This window comes from Ahaetulla prasina, chromosome 1, assembly GCF_028640845.1.
Source record: "Ahaetulla prasina isolate Xishuangbanna chromosome 1, ASM2864084v1, whole genome shotgun sequence".
Classification (NCBI taxonomy): domain Eukaryota; kingdom Metazoa; phylum Chordata; class Lepidosauria; order Squamata; family Colubridae; genus Ahaetulla; species Ahaetulla prasina.
In genome coordinates this window covers 306,163,539-306,178,976 of record NC_080539.1, presented here as the reverse complement: position 1 = coordinate 306,178,976, position 15,438 = coordinate 306,163,539, and the positions used below count along the sequence as shown (strand labels likewise).

General features: G+C 34.7%; 1 protein-coding gene across 3 annotated transcripts in view; it reads left to right on the top strand.

Annotated features, from left to right (window-relative positions):
* The window catches only part of KNL1 (kinetochore scaffold 1), a 38,332-nt gene that overhangs the window by 14,535 nt on the left and 8,359 nt on the right, over positions 1–15,438 (top strand). For 2 of the 3 annotated variants that reach the window (XM_058162087.1, XM_058162088.1), the window contains exons 11-18: positions 26–173; positions 5,565–5,632; positions 5,906–6,004; positions 6,365–6,480; positions 8,936–9,026; positions 10,560–10,676; positions 11,572–11,659; positions 13,754–13,837. In XM_058162087.1, coding sequence (XP_058018070.1) covers positions 26–173; positions 5,565–5,632; positions 5,906–6,004; positions 6,365–6,480; positions 8,936–9,026; positions 10,560–10,676; positions 11,572–11,659; positions 13,754–13,837 — 811 coding nt within the window. Of the gene's footprint in view, positions 1–25; positions 174–5,564; positions 5,633–5,905; positions 6,005–6,364; positions 6,481–6,606; positions 9,027–10,559; positions 10,677–11,571; positions 11,660–13,753; positions 13,838–15,438 lie in introns of those variants that run through there. The other variant, XM_058162089.1, reaches the window with a different exon arrangement.

Below are 15,438 nucleotides of genomic sequence, written 5' to 3'. Positions count from 1 at the left end.
TGAATAATGGGTATTTTAATTTTAGATTCTTCATAGCACAGAGGTACCTCAGAACGACACAGAAACTGATGAAAATAAACATATTCCAGAAGTGGTGGCCACAAAATGGGAAAAGAAACAAAGCAGCAAGAACAACCTTTATGATTCATTTAAGGTTGATTCAAGTTGCAATAGTAAGATGTCTTTCAAACTAATGATTTGAATAACAGATTGAAATACTGTTGAGACATTTTGCAGTATTGTATATGCCATGGAAATTTCTCCTTCAGTTGGCAGAAGATATTTGGGCTTATTTCAGAGGTAGCTTATCTACTAAAATTGCTCATATTATTCAGAAGTAGTTCACTCTAAAGATGGTTCTTGTTAGGAATAACAAATCTTTAGGTTCTATACACAATTCCTCTATATGTGGAATTTTGCTGCAAAGTAGCTACTGTCCTGTGGTCCTGCTCATTCATAAAATTACTGCTGTACTTGTCATGCCAGTTTCAGAATATTGATTACCATATCAGATACTCCATACCTCCCAAATAGATACAGTTCTAAATAAAGAGCTTCAGGTAATTTTTTTTTTTATTGGAACCTAGCAGGAGAACAAGGGAAGTGTTTGTGGCTCATGATTTTTCAAGGAATCTTTATTGGAGATACCAATAGTGAGGATGGCACAGACAGTCAGAAAGTGGGGGAAGAGAATGGAAGACGGATATTGTTAACTTTTTTAAAGTTATCTTAACTTGAACCCAAACAACATTCTCTCTAGCAAATCTGGATTTTCTATCTTCTATATTGTATTTTCAATAATATAATATCAGTCCCTCTGTTTCCATGAATCTGGGTAGACAAACTAATTATTGGGTTTCCTTACGTGGGTGGGCTGAATTATTGAGACCACGTTTTGAGGAATTTAAGGGCACTGAGAAGGCTTAAAGGCTGTTTTATTTTTAAAACTGGGAAGGTTGGTTGGTTGGTTCTGCCTGCTCTGTGGATGTCATGACATCAGTGACCATGCCCACTATGGTCTCTAAAATGCAAAGTGGAGATTAAAAAAATGTTTACCATCACTGCCATAAGTTGGCAGTTATATTTTTTACAAACATAGGGTGAGAAACTAGATGACTTTTTTTTTTTTTGCAAAAATTTTTTATTTTTCCATAATAATTCCCACAATTTGACCAGTGTACAATACAATCACTTATCCAACAATCAGTCCTATACTCAAATTATACTCAGTCAGGGCTGCTCGACTGCCACTCCCCCCTTTAATCCTTTCTTCCCTTCTCATCCTTCTTAAACTTCCCCCACCACCTTCTCCTCGCTTTCCTACTTCCCCTCCTCTTTCCCACTTCTCACTACCATCCTTTCTAACCCTCTATCTTCTCCTTCTTCTCCTCCTCCTATCCTTTCTTCTCCCTCCCTTCTTTCCTCCCTACCCACCTACCTACCTACTTTCTTCCTTCTTTACTCCTCTTTCCTTACCCTTTCCCTTCGGGAGTGTTTGCCGAGCAGTCCCGACATTACACCATTCCAACTTGTTTAATTCTACCATTATTCCTGTACAATGGCAACCAATCAATTTATAGTCTTCCCTTCCCGCCTCCTTCCCCGAGACTTCCCAGAACAGAATACAGGGTATTGTAACTAACAAACATAATCTAAAATATAACATAAAACATATTCCATTTCACACCATCACACTATCAATTCCTTCTTTCTTAAACTAATACATAATAATTCCTAACTTCACTCAAAAACTAATTGATATTTTTAATCTGATACTTATTTTGAATATAATCAATCCACTTCCTCCATTCCAATATATATTTTTCTTGTGTACAGTCTTTCAAGTAGGCAGAAATTTTGCCATTTCTGCTAAATTTGATACTTTACTAATCCATTCTCCAATTGTAGGTAAGTCTTCTTTCTTCCAATATTGTGCAATCAATAATCTTGCAGCAGTTATTAAATTCAGAATCAGTTTTGTCTATATAACAGTGCAATCTGAGATTATTCCTAATAAAAAGAACTGTGGAACAAACTTGATCTTCTTTTTCAAAATGTTCTGCATAATCCACCATATTTTAATCCAAAAGGCTTTAACTTTTTTGCAAGTCCACCATATATGATAATAGGTAGCATCCTCACAATCACATCTCCAACATTTTGCTTTCACATTTGGATACATACATGACAGGTTTTTAGGATCTAAATGCCATCTATAAAACATTTTATAAAATTTTCTCTTAAATTTTGTGCTTATGAATTTAACATTCCTCACCCAAATTTTTTCCCATGTTTCTAACATTATAGGTTGTTGAAAATTTTGTGCCCATTTTACCATACAATCTTTAACCAACTCCATTTCTGAATCAATTTCAACCAATACATTATATAATCTCTTTATATGCTGTTGACCTTGATCTTTTATTTGTTTTACCAGATTATCATCACTTTGCCTTATACCAATTTTCTGATCTATTTTCCATCTAGATTGCAATTGTCCATACTGGAACCATGTATAATTTCTTCCTTCATCCTCAATTTCTCCTAGATTTCAACTGTAATTCCCTTTTTCCATAGTCAAAAGCTCTTTGTAAGTGATAACTTCCATTTTTTGTAATATATTTATATTCTCTATCATATGTCTGGGGATGGTCCATATTGGTATCTTTCCATCTAACTTATATTGATATTTTTTCCAAATCCTCAACAACGCACTTCTGACCATATTATTCTTAAATGTCTTATCAATTTTCTTGTCATATATTACATATGCGTGCCATCCATATAACAAACCATAACCTTCTATATTCAAAATCCTTTCCTCTGTTAAATTAATCCAATCAGAAATTAAAGTTAAAACAACTGCATCATAGTACAATTTCAAATTAGGCATTTTTAAACCCCCTCTTTCCCTAACGTCTTGCATTATTTTTAACTTTATCCTCGGTTTTTTACCCTTCCATACAAATTTATTAATCCCTTTTTGCCATTCTTGTAAATTTGCATCTTTCTTCAAAATTGGAATCATTTGAAACAAAAATAAAAATCTAGGCAAAACATTCATTTTTATAGCTGCCACTCTTCCCAACAATGATAATTGTAACTTCTTCCATTTCTCCATTTCTTTAATTACTTTTCCCCACAATACCTCATAATTGTTTTTATATAATTTTACATTCGATGCTGTAATGTATACTCCTAAGTATTTAACCTTTTTAACTACTTCATATCCAGTTATTCTTTCTAATTCTTCCTCTGATGTGTATTCATATTTTTAATTATCATTTTGTCTTCTGTTGATTCACTTTAAACCCAGATACCTTACTATACTGATCAATTGTCTCCATCAAATATACAGCTGAATGTATTGGTTGAGATAAAGAAACAACCAAATCATCTGCAAACGCTCTTAATTTATAATCTTGATTTTTAATTCTAATTCCTTTTATTCGATCTAAACCACGTATCTTACTCAATAATATTTCCAAAGTTAGAATGAATAATAATGGTGACAAGGGACATCCTTGTCTAGTCCCTTTCTCAATCTTGAAAGATTCTGTTAATCCACCATTTACTATTATTTGAGCTGTTTGCTTTTGATATATAGCCTTAATTGCTTGAATAAAATAATCCCCAAATTGCATTTTTTCTATTACTTTAAACAAAAACTGCCAATCCAATCTATCAAAAGCTTTTTCGGCATCCAAAAAGAGGAATGCTGCTGAAACCTGGCTGTTTCCTTCCAAATATTCAAGTAAATTTACAATTTGTCTCATATTATATCTCATCTGTCTCCCCTTAATAAATCCTGATTGGTCATTATGAATTAATTGATTCATCAGTGGCATCAATCTATTCGCTAGTATCTTAGCAAATATCTTATAATCAGTATTTAAAAGCGATATTGGCCTATAATTCTCTGGTTTAACACCATCTCGATCTTCTTTAGGTATTAATGAAATAAAAGCTGTCCTCCATGAAGGAGGAGCTTCTCCTCCCCTTTGTATTCTGTTAAATAACTCCTTAAGTGGTACAATCATCTCATTTTATAAATTTTTATAATAAGTAGTTGTCAAGCCATCTGTACCTGGTGCTTTATTCGCTTTAAGCTGCTTAATTGCAAACACTATTTCCTCTGAAGAAATTAATTGATTCAACTCTTCCCTTTGATCTACTGTAATTTCTAAAATACCGTGGTCCTGTAAATATCTATCTATATCTTTATCACTAATCACATCTCTAGAATATAACTTAGTATAATATTCTAAAAAAGCTTTTTTAATCAAATTTTGCTGATATACTTCCTTACCTCTATATTCTATTTTATCAATTATACATCGTTTCTGTTTCTTTCTTAATAAATATGCTAACCACCTTCCAGGTTTATTAGAATTATTAAACAAATTATGTCTTACATATTGTAAATTAGTTGCCACCTGATCTGCCATTAACATATTAAATTGACCTCTTAATATATTTATTGACTCTTTTGTTTTACTATCTCCTGGATTGCCTACCAATAACTGCTCCTTCCTTTTAATTTCCTCTTCTAGTTCTTTTCGCCTTTTGTGCAGTCTATTTCTATATTTATTATTCATCTCTAATAAAATTCCCCTCATATAAGCTTTACTGGTGTCCCAAACTATCTCTATAGGTGTCCCTTTATCCATGTTCAAAGAAAAAAATTCCTTCATTAGAGTTTTACATTCATTTACATTTTGTTCATATTTAAACAAGTTCTCATTCATCCTCCACGACCTCCTGGCCTCTTTTTCCCGATCTAACTCAATCCATACCGGGCTATGATCAGACAAGGTTCTAGAACAAATTTTTGTCTTCTTCATGCGTAGCTCATTAAAGAACGATCACCATTTTCACTTTGAAGTCAAATCCAAAACTTAAAAAAAAAAATAACAGGGAATTGATTGATTACTTGCTTTTATAATTAGAGCTCTCCTGTTTCTGTTCAGTCCGGTATTATCTTCTTTAAGTTAAAATTGGTCCCGGAAGTTGGTTGCGGCAATTAGGTCTGCCGGAGCAGGAAAAAAGCCTCAGATCTGGAGCACTTTGAAGTTCTGAGGGGGCTTAACCCTTCGAGCCCCCTGGTATCTTCCAGGAGCTCTAGGGAAGCTCTACCTCTGCTTCTTTTTGCTCACCACCGCTTCTTCTCCCGAAGAGGGGGGTTTCCGAACTGCTGGACAGCTGATTGTCGCTGTCTTAGCAGTCCAACATGATCCAGAGGTTGGTGACCAGAAAGATCACCTCCATTGCCAACGGAGCCAACCAGGAAGTAGAAACTAGATGACTTTAAATTTAAATACTTGCAGAATTATTTCTTCACTCTCACTATTCATATATTCATATTGACCCTACAAATAAGATGTTTCTTCTAATTTATCTCAAAGATTATCAGAATATTAAATGAGAAAAAAAAAACCAGAACTTTGTGCCAAATAAAGTAAAAATTAAAATCATTTAGGCTGTAAACTGATGCTGATTGTTACTGATATACCTTTATGTGAAATATTTTTCTCACATCTCTCACCGACTTTTTTTCTTTCTAGATCAACAAAACATTGAATTGGAGACTCAGCTTCTCATGGACAGTATTTGCGAACAAAATTTACAAGAGGTATATATTAAATTATACCTTTCTCTTTCAAAACATATATTGATAGCAGGTTTCTCATAACGTTTAATTAGCTAGATTTTGTTTTTCCTGTTTTGCAGAAATTGTGTCTGTTGACCCATTATCTTAGATAATGCTTTTATACACTAAATTAATTTTTATTCTTAAATTTTGGTTATAGCTTAATGGGTATATTAAAACTATAATTTAAAATTTTTTTGAGACATTTGATTTCAACTCCAAACTAATGTTTATACTTAAACGTTTCCATTTTAGAGATTGCTGGAAGGTACTATCACAGTTCGTGAATTTTTCACACTTCTCCAAGTCCATGTTTTAATACAAATGCCTCGCCAGAGTCACCTTCCGGTCAAGGTGTGTATGTGTAAACGGTCCTAGCAACTATGTTGCAATACGAGTAAGGATTTGATTTTACTACTGAAACAAGCCTAGTGCTTTATATTAGAGATTATTTAAGATTCATCAGTATGCATATTGTGCTTTATAGGTCTCATTCAGCCATTATAAACACCTTTTGTAACATTCAGTTCAGCCAAAGTTTAATTTAGTTTTATGCAAATTTGGCTTATGGAATTGCTGAACCAATAAAGAAGCAATTACTAGTGCTTCCAGTTCAATTTTGAGCATATTGGTTTTCTCAATTCTAAATAGGAACATTCTAATTCTAATTAGACTCCTTCTTAAGAAACTACGTATGTTTTGTTTTCTCTATAGCACACAGTCAACACATCATCTATGCCAGAAGACAAGATTCTCAGCCATTGCATCTATCATCCCAAATTACAGGTTTATAAGGAAGATTATCAAACTCTTCACACAATAATAGAAGAGTAAGAAACTTCCAATTTTTTTTCAGACGTTACTTGTATTAACATCTACTACTTGAAACTTGATATGAACTGCAATATTCCTGATATCAGTTGATCACTTTAATGTGTGCATTGTAATTCTTTCAGAAATACTTACGAACTGTTATAAAAAAGATTACAAAGTAGAGCTGTGCATTAAATGGAGACTGTTTTGCTCTGGACACAAATAAAGTTCTACTTCTATTCGTTTTGGATTGACCATCCAAAGCCTGGAATGTTTTGATTTTTGCAGTTTATAGCCAAAAGAATATCCAAAGGGATCCTGGCCGATTTGATGAGATGAGTACTGCAAGGCTGATGCATGTCAGTCCCTGTGTCCCCTCCTGCTCTTTTTCTTGGCATCTGCACCAGTTCACCTTCCCCACTTTCTGACAGTGCTTTTCTTTTCCCGCCTCAGCTCAGGCATTGCCAGTGTGCCAGCACAGCCTGTTCCACTGACCTGCCTGTACATTGAGCTTTCCAGCAACTTTGTCTTCTCTACTACTTCCGCCTTTCTTTTTGTTTTACAGGCGTTGCTTTTACAGCCAATATATTAAACAAGCACAGGTAATCCCTGATTTACAATTACAACTTGGAACTGAATTTTAGTCACTAAGCAATGTGGTCATTAAGCGAGTCATCATATGACCAAACCCGATATTACAACCATCTTTACTGCAGTCCTTTAGCAAATCATGTGGTCATTAAATAAATCGCATGGTCCTTCAGCGAATTCAGCTTTCCCAACTGACTTTGCTTTTTCAGAAGCTGTTTGGGAAGTTTGCAAATTGCGATCATGTGGCTACAAGATGATGCAACCATCATAAATGTGACCCAGTTGCCCAGCATCCAAATTGTGATCATGTGACCATAGGGGTGGTACAATGGTCATAACTTTGAGGGCAGATCATAAATCATTTTTTTCAAGGCTGTTGTAACTTCAAACCATCATTAAATAAATGGTTGTAAATCAAGGATTACCTGTATATTAACCTGTTCCTTAATTCAGTGATTTAAGTAGTAAGAACAGGCTTCCAGACCCCTAGATTCCTGCTTCTCCTCAGCTGCTGCCACTGATGTCCACATATATCATCAAAGAAACGTTTTGGTTTTGGCTTTTTTTTTTTCTGGAACATATGTATTTCAGTCCAAATCCAGAACAAAACAACCCTCTATTCTGTCTGTTTACAGAACAAAGTGCCCCAAAACACATGTCTCAGTTTGGACATAGACCACAAAACTCTCTTTTTCTGTGTGTGGAATATTTTGTGCATAGAATAATATCTCTATTAGATTCTGGGGGTTTCTGCATACAGAAAGACAATATCTTCTCCACAGGTGGCCCTTGACTAATGCCATATTTTATTACTAAGCAAAACAGTTAAGTGAGTTTTTGTCCATTGTACATTTCTTGCCACAGTTGTTAAGCTAATCACTGCAGTTGTTAAGTCAGTAACACAGTTGTTAAGTGAATCTAGCTTCTCCATTGACTTTGCTAGTCAGAAGATCACAAAAGTTGATCACATGACCCCAGGCGAATACAATGGTCCTAAATACATGCCAGTTGCCAACGTCTAAATTTTGCTCATGTGACCATGGGGATACTGCATGGTCTAAGTGTGAAAACCGGTCAGAAGTCACTTTTTTCAGTGCCATTATAACTTTGAACGGTCACTAAACAAATGCTTATTTGAGGACTACCTGTATATTTAGCTTTTTTTATCCCATAGTTGCACTTCTAATAATGTCACTAAAGCAAGGATAGGAGAGCAAATCTGAACTGTAAATTATTTACTGCCTATGGATTGATTGCTATGCAGCACACTATGGCTTTAGACAAAATCCCCGAGAAAAATTGAACAGTTGCAATGCAGAAACTGGACATTTATTTATTTTTTTTAAAAAATATCCCATAATCACAAATGTGCTGCCCTCCGAAAAGCCTGCTTTCTTGCTGTATAGTAGACGTCCAGTAAAGACGCCTTTGTAAAAATCCTCAAAATTAGAGCTGACTACAAGAGTAATGTAATATGTCTATTAATAATCATCATGGTTCTGTTCTGTGAATAGTTCTACAGTTTTTTTGTGTTTAGACATGTAGACAAAGCAGAAGTGAGTGAAAATAGAGGTAAGTATCATTAAACATTATGAGTGCAGTCCACCACATCTCTGTGACACAAAGTCGAGAGATCCAAATAAGCATTTCTTGGAAGCATTAGAAAGCTTTATGTGTATAATTAAATAGAGAAGAGCCCCCAACAACTTTTTCAAGCTGTTTATATTAGGATATCTGAAACCTTTCTTTAAAAATCCCTGAAAATGTTGCAGGGCTACTGCAGGAAAAGCTGATATAGCCACCCTTTGTTTTACTGGATCCCAGCCAAGTTATTTCTGCTTTCTATAAGCAGACTAGCACAGATGTTTGTTTGTATTTCAGATTAAAACTTCATGCAGCTGACCAAGATAAACCTCTGGTGAATATGAATAAAAGTTTTTGGGAAGTAATGAAAACTTGTTCAAAGGAAGAGGTATTGACAACTGACTTATTCTGCTTAATTATAATGATTGGGATATATCAATAACTTATCTTAATTTATGAATATTTGGTTATTTTTCAATGGCACTTTGTATAGAAATTGCTTAAAAATAGTTTTATATAAATGAAATCAATATGTAAATGCTCATTCTTAATTGATAAATGGGCTATTCTTTTAGGTTGAATAATTTTAAATAAAAATTTAAAATGTGTCAAGACATTTTATTTTCAGTAAGCTTGTTGGAGCACTTTACTCTTTTTCCAAGGCTATTGTAACTTCAAACTGTCATTAAATAAATGGTTGTAAATCAAGGATTATCTGTATATTAACCTGTTCCTTAATTCAGTGATTTAAACAATAAGAACAGGCTTCCAGACCCATAGATTCCTGCTTCTCTTCAGTTGTTGCCACTGATGTCCCCATATATCACCAAGGAAATGTTTTGGTTTTGGCTTTTTTTCTGGAACATATGTATTTCAGTCAAATCCAGAACAAAACAACCCTCTATTCTGTCTGTTTACAGAACAAAGGAAGTATAACTTTAATTGAAGTAGATGACTAAGTAAAATTAGTAAAGGAGGAGCTTTGATAGTAGAAGGGGAACATCAGGGCAATAGCCAGCTGAAGAATAATGTGAACATAGTGCCCAAATCAGTATAATTAGTTACTGAAAGCCTTTGAAAAAATCTATACCCAAACTGTACTATTCTCAGACCTCTTTTTAGGCAGAGTGGTATTATAATGCTCTGTAAATACTAAAATGAATTCCTTTTTCAAAGGTATTAAACATTTTAGAACATTTAGAACATTTCATTATTTAGCAGATGAGAAATTTGGATGCTTTTAATAGGACTTGTAGAAGCAGATGCCTTTATCAATTCCACAAAAGTCTTCCAGAAAAACGCTACTAAGGAGATTTTTTAAAATAGGATAGAGATGTTGAAGTGATAGGTAGCATGATAGCAATATTTCAGTATTTGAGAGGCTGTCACAAAGAAGAGGGGGTCAACCTGTTTTCCGAAGCATCAGAAGGCAAGACAAGAAACAATGGATGGAAACTAATCAGTGAGAACAATTAACCAGTGAAACAACTTGCCTTCAGAAGGTTTGGGTGCTTCATAACTGGAAGGTTTTAAGAAGAGACTGGATAGCCACTTGTCTCAAATTGTGTAGTGTCCCCTGCTTGAGGAGGGGATTGGGCTAGACCTCCAAGGTCTCTACCAGCTCTATTCTGATTGATTGATTGAAATGAGGCTGGGAGTATCCTTAGAAATTGAACAGAAGATTATGATGGACCTCTTGTTTCCAAATCGTCTATATGATAAAGTTAATTCAGGAGATTCCACCAATTCAATCAATACTACATTTGGGAATTCAAAACAAGTGTTTTGGAAAAAGGTGGATAAGAAAAATTGTTTCTGATAGCTGTTTGATGTGACCAACATTTGAATTCAATCCATTGTGAGTGTGGCATGCTGCTGATGAATTATCAGCAAAGCTAAGGAAAGTTTAATTTCATTGCAGCTGAGTGGTTTTGGTGCTGAGCTGAACAAAATGAAATCCCGTTTCACCAAGAAAAGTAAAGTTCTTGCACACAGAGGAAAAGCAAACTTATATGGGAAATTGGTGCACCATGCAAAGGTAAATTATTTATGGTAACCAATGAGATATAACTGTTGAAAATTTTAATTATTAAGAATTCTATTTTTGTATTTTTGCCCTCCTTATAAGTTATCTTTTTTCCTTTATAGTGTAATTTTATAAGGTAGTCTGAAATGTAATAGCTTGTTCCTAGAAAAACAAGCAAAAACAAACATTGTGGTTTAACATTTGTATAATCTGAGTTGCTGACTATTCCAAGATGAAATTTATATCTGAGCAAGGATTTGAATTCAAATTACCTTGTCCCAAATAAAATGTAACTTGAGTAAATTGTAAATTTATTTGCAAATAATATGTAATATAGCTCAATACTCCTTAATTGGAATTAGTATTTTTTAAATATCTTCAACAAAGAATAAAATAGAAATGCACAATTCATGTAGATGAATTGCACAATACAATTAACATCTAAATTTAAACTTGCAATGATATATAATGTGGATGACCTACTACAATTATTTACATTATTACTAGCATTGTTCATTGTTAGCTTTTCTCTTCCCATAATAGTACAAAACTCATTTTAATCTTCTCTAAATAATGTAACAAAAAGTGTAGCAAATCCTTTGTTTTCTTAATTTTTAATATGTCAGTAAAAAGTATATTAAACAATGGACATTACCATTTTCATTTTGCATATGATGAATAGAGTGGAAACTCTGATTATACAGCCATTAAATATGTATGTGTGTCAGATCTGTCTTTTGCTTGATACATCACTCCACAGTTTATGTAATAACTGAATATGATTACATTTTTTATTTTGGGATTAGCAAACAAACGTTATTAGATGGTATTAATCAATATTAAATTTAGATTTACTATAATATAAATATTACATTACACATAAAAAGTATGTTCTTTATTATATAAGCTGCAATGTGAAAAACTACAATCAAGATTAGCTAAAATGGATGAACTTCTGAAAGAAATGGATAGCTGTCTTTTTGCTCTGGAGAAAGGTACAACTTTGAAAAAATTTTAGACAATTCAGACTTTATAGCAAACTTCTGTTGCAATAAAAATTACAAGAATTTGGCACAATGTATGGTTTCCATAAGGTTTATGGCCTAACCTTTGTTTATATTTTCTTTATGAAATAGAAAAGACAAAAGAATCATGGCTATTATATTTAGCTGGTTCAAAACTGAGCAATTTAGACATACTGTTTGTTCAACACCAAATAGAATGAGCAAACAAGTGGGAAGAAGAATAACAATAGATTTTGAAAGACTTTGATTCTTTATAAATTTGATGTTTTAATCTCACCCATTTGTATTGGATCTTATAATTAGTCTGGAATTTAAGCATGACAAAAATACTGTTTCTGAGTTTCTGATCACTTTATCATTGATAGGCTACACAGATTATCCACAAGTTCAGCACTTAGTTCAAATGAACTATTTTACTAAAGTTGCACATACTATGGCAGATAATAATGAGGAAATTGAAAAATCATGACTTCAGTTTATTTAATCTGCATTGTGATATGCTGATTAATTTTCATTGTGTCTCATGATGCTGATATGATAGGTGGGTAGGTAGACTGACCGACAGAAAGACACTACAATCTGATTTTTTAAATAATTCATCAAACTGATACTGTTTTTAAAAGATAAAGGAATTCAAGAAAAGGATATGTGTAACTAGATGTGATCTGTAAAATGAATGTTTTGATTATATTATCTTTGGCTTCTCTGAATATTATTAACGATAGGTGAACTACCTTATTTATAAATGAAACTTCTTGTGAAATTAGTTTCTTATCTTGTCTGGTATCAGAAATGCAGGAACTAGAAAAGGAGAAATTATTAATTTAATATTTAAAAACTTTAATAATATATGGATGTATATAATTCTAGTCCAATACTAGGCCAAATTAATGGCAGAGATATTTCCGATCAGCAAGTCATTCTGTGTGCAAGTTGGTCCCAGAGGGCACTATAAAAGATGGATACTTGTCTGAATAGTGGCACATTTGCAGTGAATATCCTCATCCTCAAGGAGAAACTCCCATTTTCCCATGTAATCTTTAGTTCTAGAGAAACCAATGTGCAGTCTGTTTAAACACCTCCAGACCGTCCACTCCTTCTCCACATCTCCAGGTAGCTCAGCTATCCAGTTACTTGAGATTTCCATCTTTTTAATCTTTCTGTTTGAGGTGTAGTAACGATTTCTGTCTTAAAAAACTTTGATTTCAATCTTTTTATAGAGGGTATTTGGCCACATAATGGCTGTGCCAGATCACATAACACCTTTCCTTAGTCCAGGTCTCATGCCACACTCCTAACATCTGGTGGGGCTATTCACACCCCACCCCCCCGATACATAGTTTATCAAGAGGGGTGGGGTGCAAACACCCAGTAACTATGTAACACATATCGCTAGGCTCCCTATCTATCTGGTAGCATGCACAAAGTAGCCTCAGACAGGGAAAGCATATTATCTTGACAAACAACAATGCAAGGGCAGTCATTTGCAGAGTAGTAGAGTGGGCACTTAAGTGGTTCTAGCCAACTTTCTAAGGAGATTATTGAGAGTAGTGTTCTTTTGCTTTAAATTGCAACAATGTCTTTTAAAGGTTAGTTTTTGATCCGATGTAACACCACAATAACATCACAATGTACCAGACTCACTCCATCCCCAATAATATTAAGCCTGCATCTGACCTGCCTGTTTTTAAGATGGAATGCACAAACATTAAGTTTTTGAGGGATTGTAAACCATTGTTTACTAAAATTAGTTTCTATGTTGCAGTGATATAAGTGTGCATCAATCCTCCTGAAACCAATGCAATATGATCACTAGTTGGAAGTCTTGCTTTTTTTAATTGGAATTATATCAAACTGTAGGTGCAATATAGTAAAAATAAAAGCTGTATCTATAATTTATACTTACCAGAGCATTTTAGCATTTTTGTTTAGTTACTAAACTACTCAATTTCTGGGGTATAAACTTCAAAATTGGAAGCATATTAATTTTACAAAATGCATTTTCTACTAAACTCGTTGATAGTTTTGGATACATGACTTTGTTAAACATTACCTGATTTTTAGAAACTGCTACTCTGGATGATTCTGAGTTGGTTGCCAATTATGCCACGGAGGAACATGAAACCAAAGTAAAACATATTGAGAGAGGTAAGTAGGCTTTTTTAGTTAAATAAAAGTTAGTTTTAGTTAGATAAAAGATTCAGAATTAATTTTCAATAGATGAGGGTGACATAATAGTGTTCTTTTATAAAAACATTTCAGGCAAACAAGAACATTGGGTTCCATTACTACTTAAAAATAAAGATTATATTATTTTAATAGTATTCCTCCTGTGTGATTATATGCCTTTTATAATTTCTTAACAGAAATATTTTAGTTGAAATTATTGTTTGATTATTTTTGCTGTTTTAATCTAGTCTACATATGATAAGAGTGTAAACCATTCAGAATCTCTTGATTATTGGAATCATATAAACCTGATAAAGTAAACTGTGATGACATTCCTACATAGAGTTTATACGGGGAATATTTGAAGTACATGAAATCTACTGATACCTGTTTGCTAGCAGAGTATGCATTGTTAGCCAGAGTTTACCTCTCTTACTCTTAACTGTCCAAATCTCCAAGCCTGGTTAACACAGAAGCAAACACGCTCTGGAACTGTAGAATTAGGGTTTATTCAGGCCGGAGCCCTGGCACAAATTGAGTATGTAACAATAGTCTGTTGTAAAGTCAGCGCTGGGAGCTACCACCTCCCAGTACTTTTTGAAGGTGGGACCATACCCTCAGCCCCACCCACTCAACCACCATTCGTCGTCAGCATCCAGTTCCTTTACAGTAGGCAGCTCGGTCATCTCCCATCATCTGGTGCCCCGGTCTATCCTCTGGCCTGTAGCCTACTGCCACTTCGTTATGCCATTGCATCCGGCGCCAGCCAGCTGGGTTCCGGGAGGCCTCTGGTCAGCTGTGCATGCGGTAATGTCGCCATTGGTGCCATTGCTGCTAAACCATGCTGTACCCGGTAGAAGCTGAAGCTGTCCCAGCTGTAAAACTTGTCGCTGTCCGAGCCACTGCCTGGCAAGCCGCCGCTCAGCTGTTCCTGCTGCCTCGCTCTCCAATTCCTCCCTCCCCCCACCCCCCCACCCCAGGTATGGCAAACGGTTTGGGGTTTGACAGGCAGCTCCCCCTTCCAGGACCACACCTGGAAGACAGTAAGCACACATATATTAATCACGGTCGCTTGTCATGGGTGCCTGGATTCCATCCCTCCCCCCTGGTTTGTGGAGATAGGTTCTGTGGTACTTTTGGAGTAGTCGGGGTACTCTGCCACCCAGACTCCTTCTCTGCCACCCAGGAGGCCTCTATAGGGGGTACCCTTTCCACCGCACCAGGTTGAACTAATTTATTTCTGACTTAGCTGCTTTATATTTAAATATAGAAAAATTAATATTTCCTTTGAAATGTTGCAGCTCTGTTGAGTTTGTGGATGGTCTATTTCCTATTTGCAAGAACTGTCATTTCACATTGTCTTCTGAAGTTAAGTTGTCCTAGCAGATCTTTCAGGATTTGGTCCCCCTGCCCACCCTTTAATAATCACTCAGAATATTTTTTGCAGGTGACTCATACAATTATGAAGTAAGGATAGGCAAGCTATTTTATTTATGTTGTGTCCCTTGGAGTGGGGAAAGTGAAATAATCTTTTTCTTTTCAAGTCCTGGAGCTGCTTAGGATGGGACACTTGTTCTTAG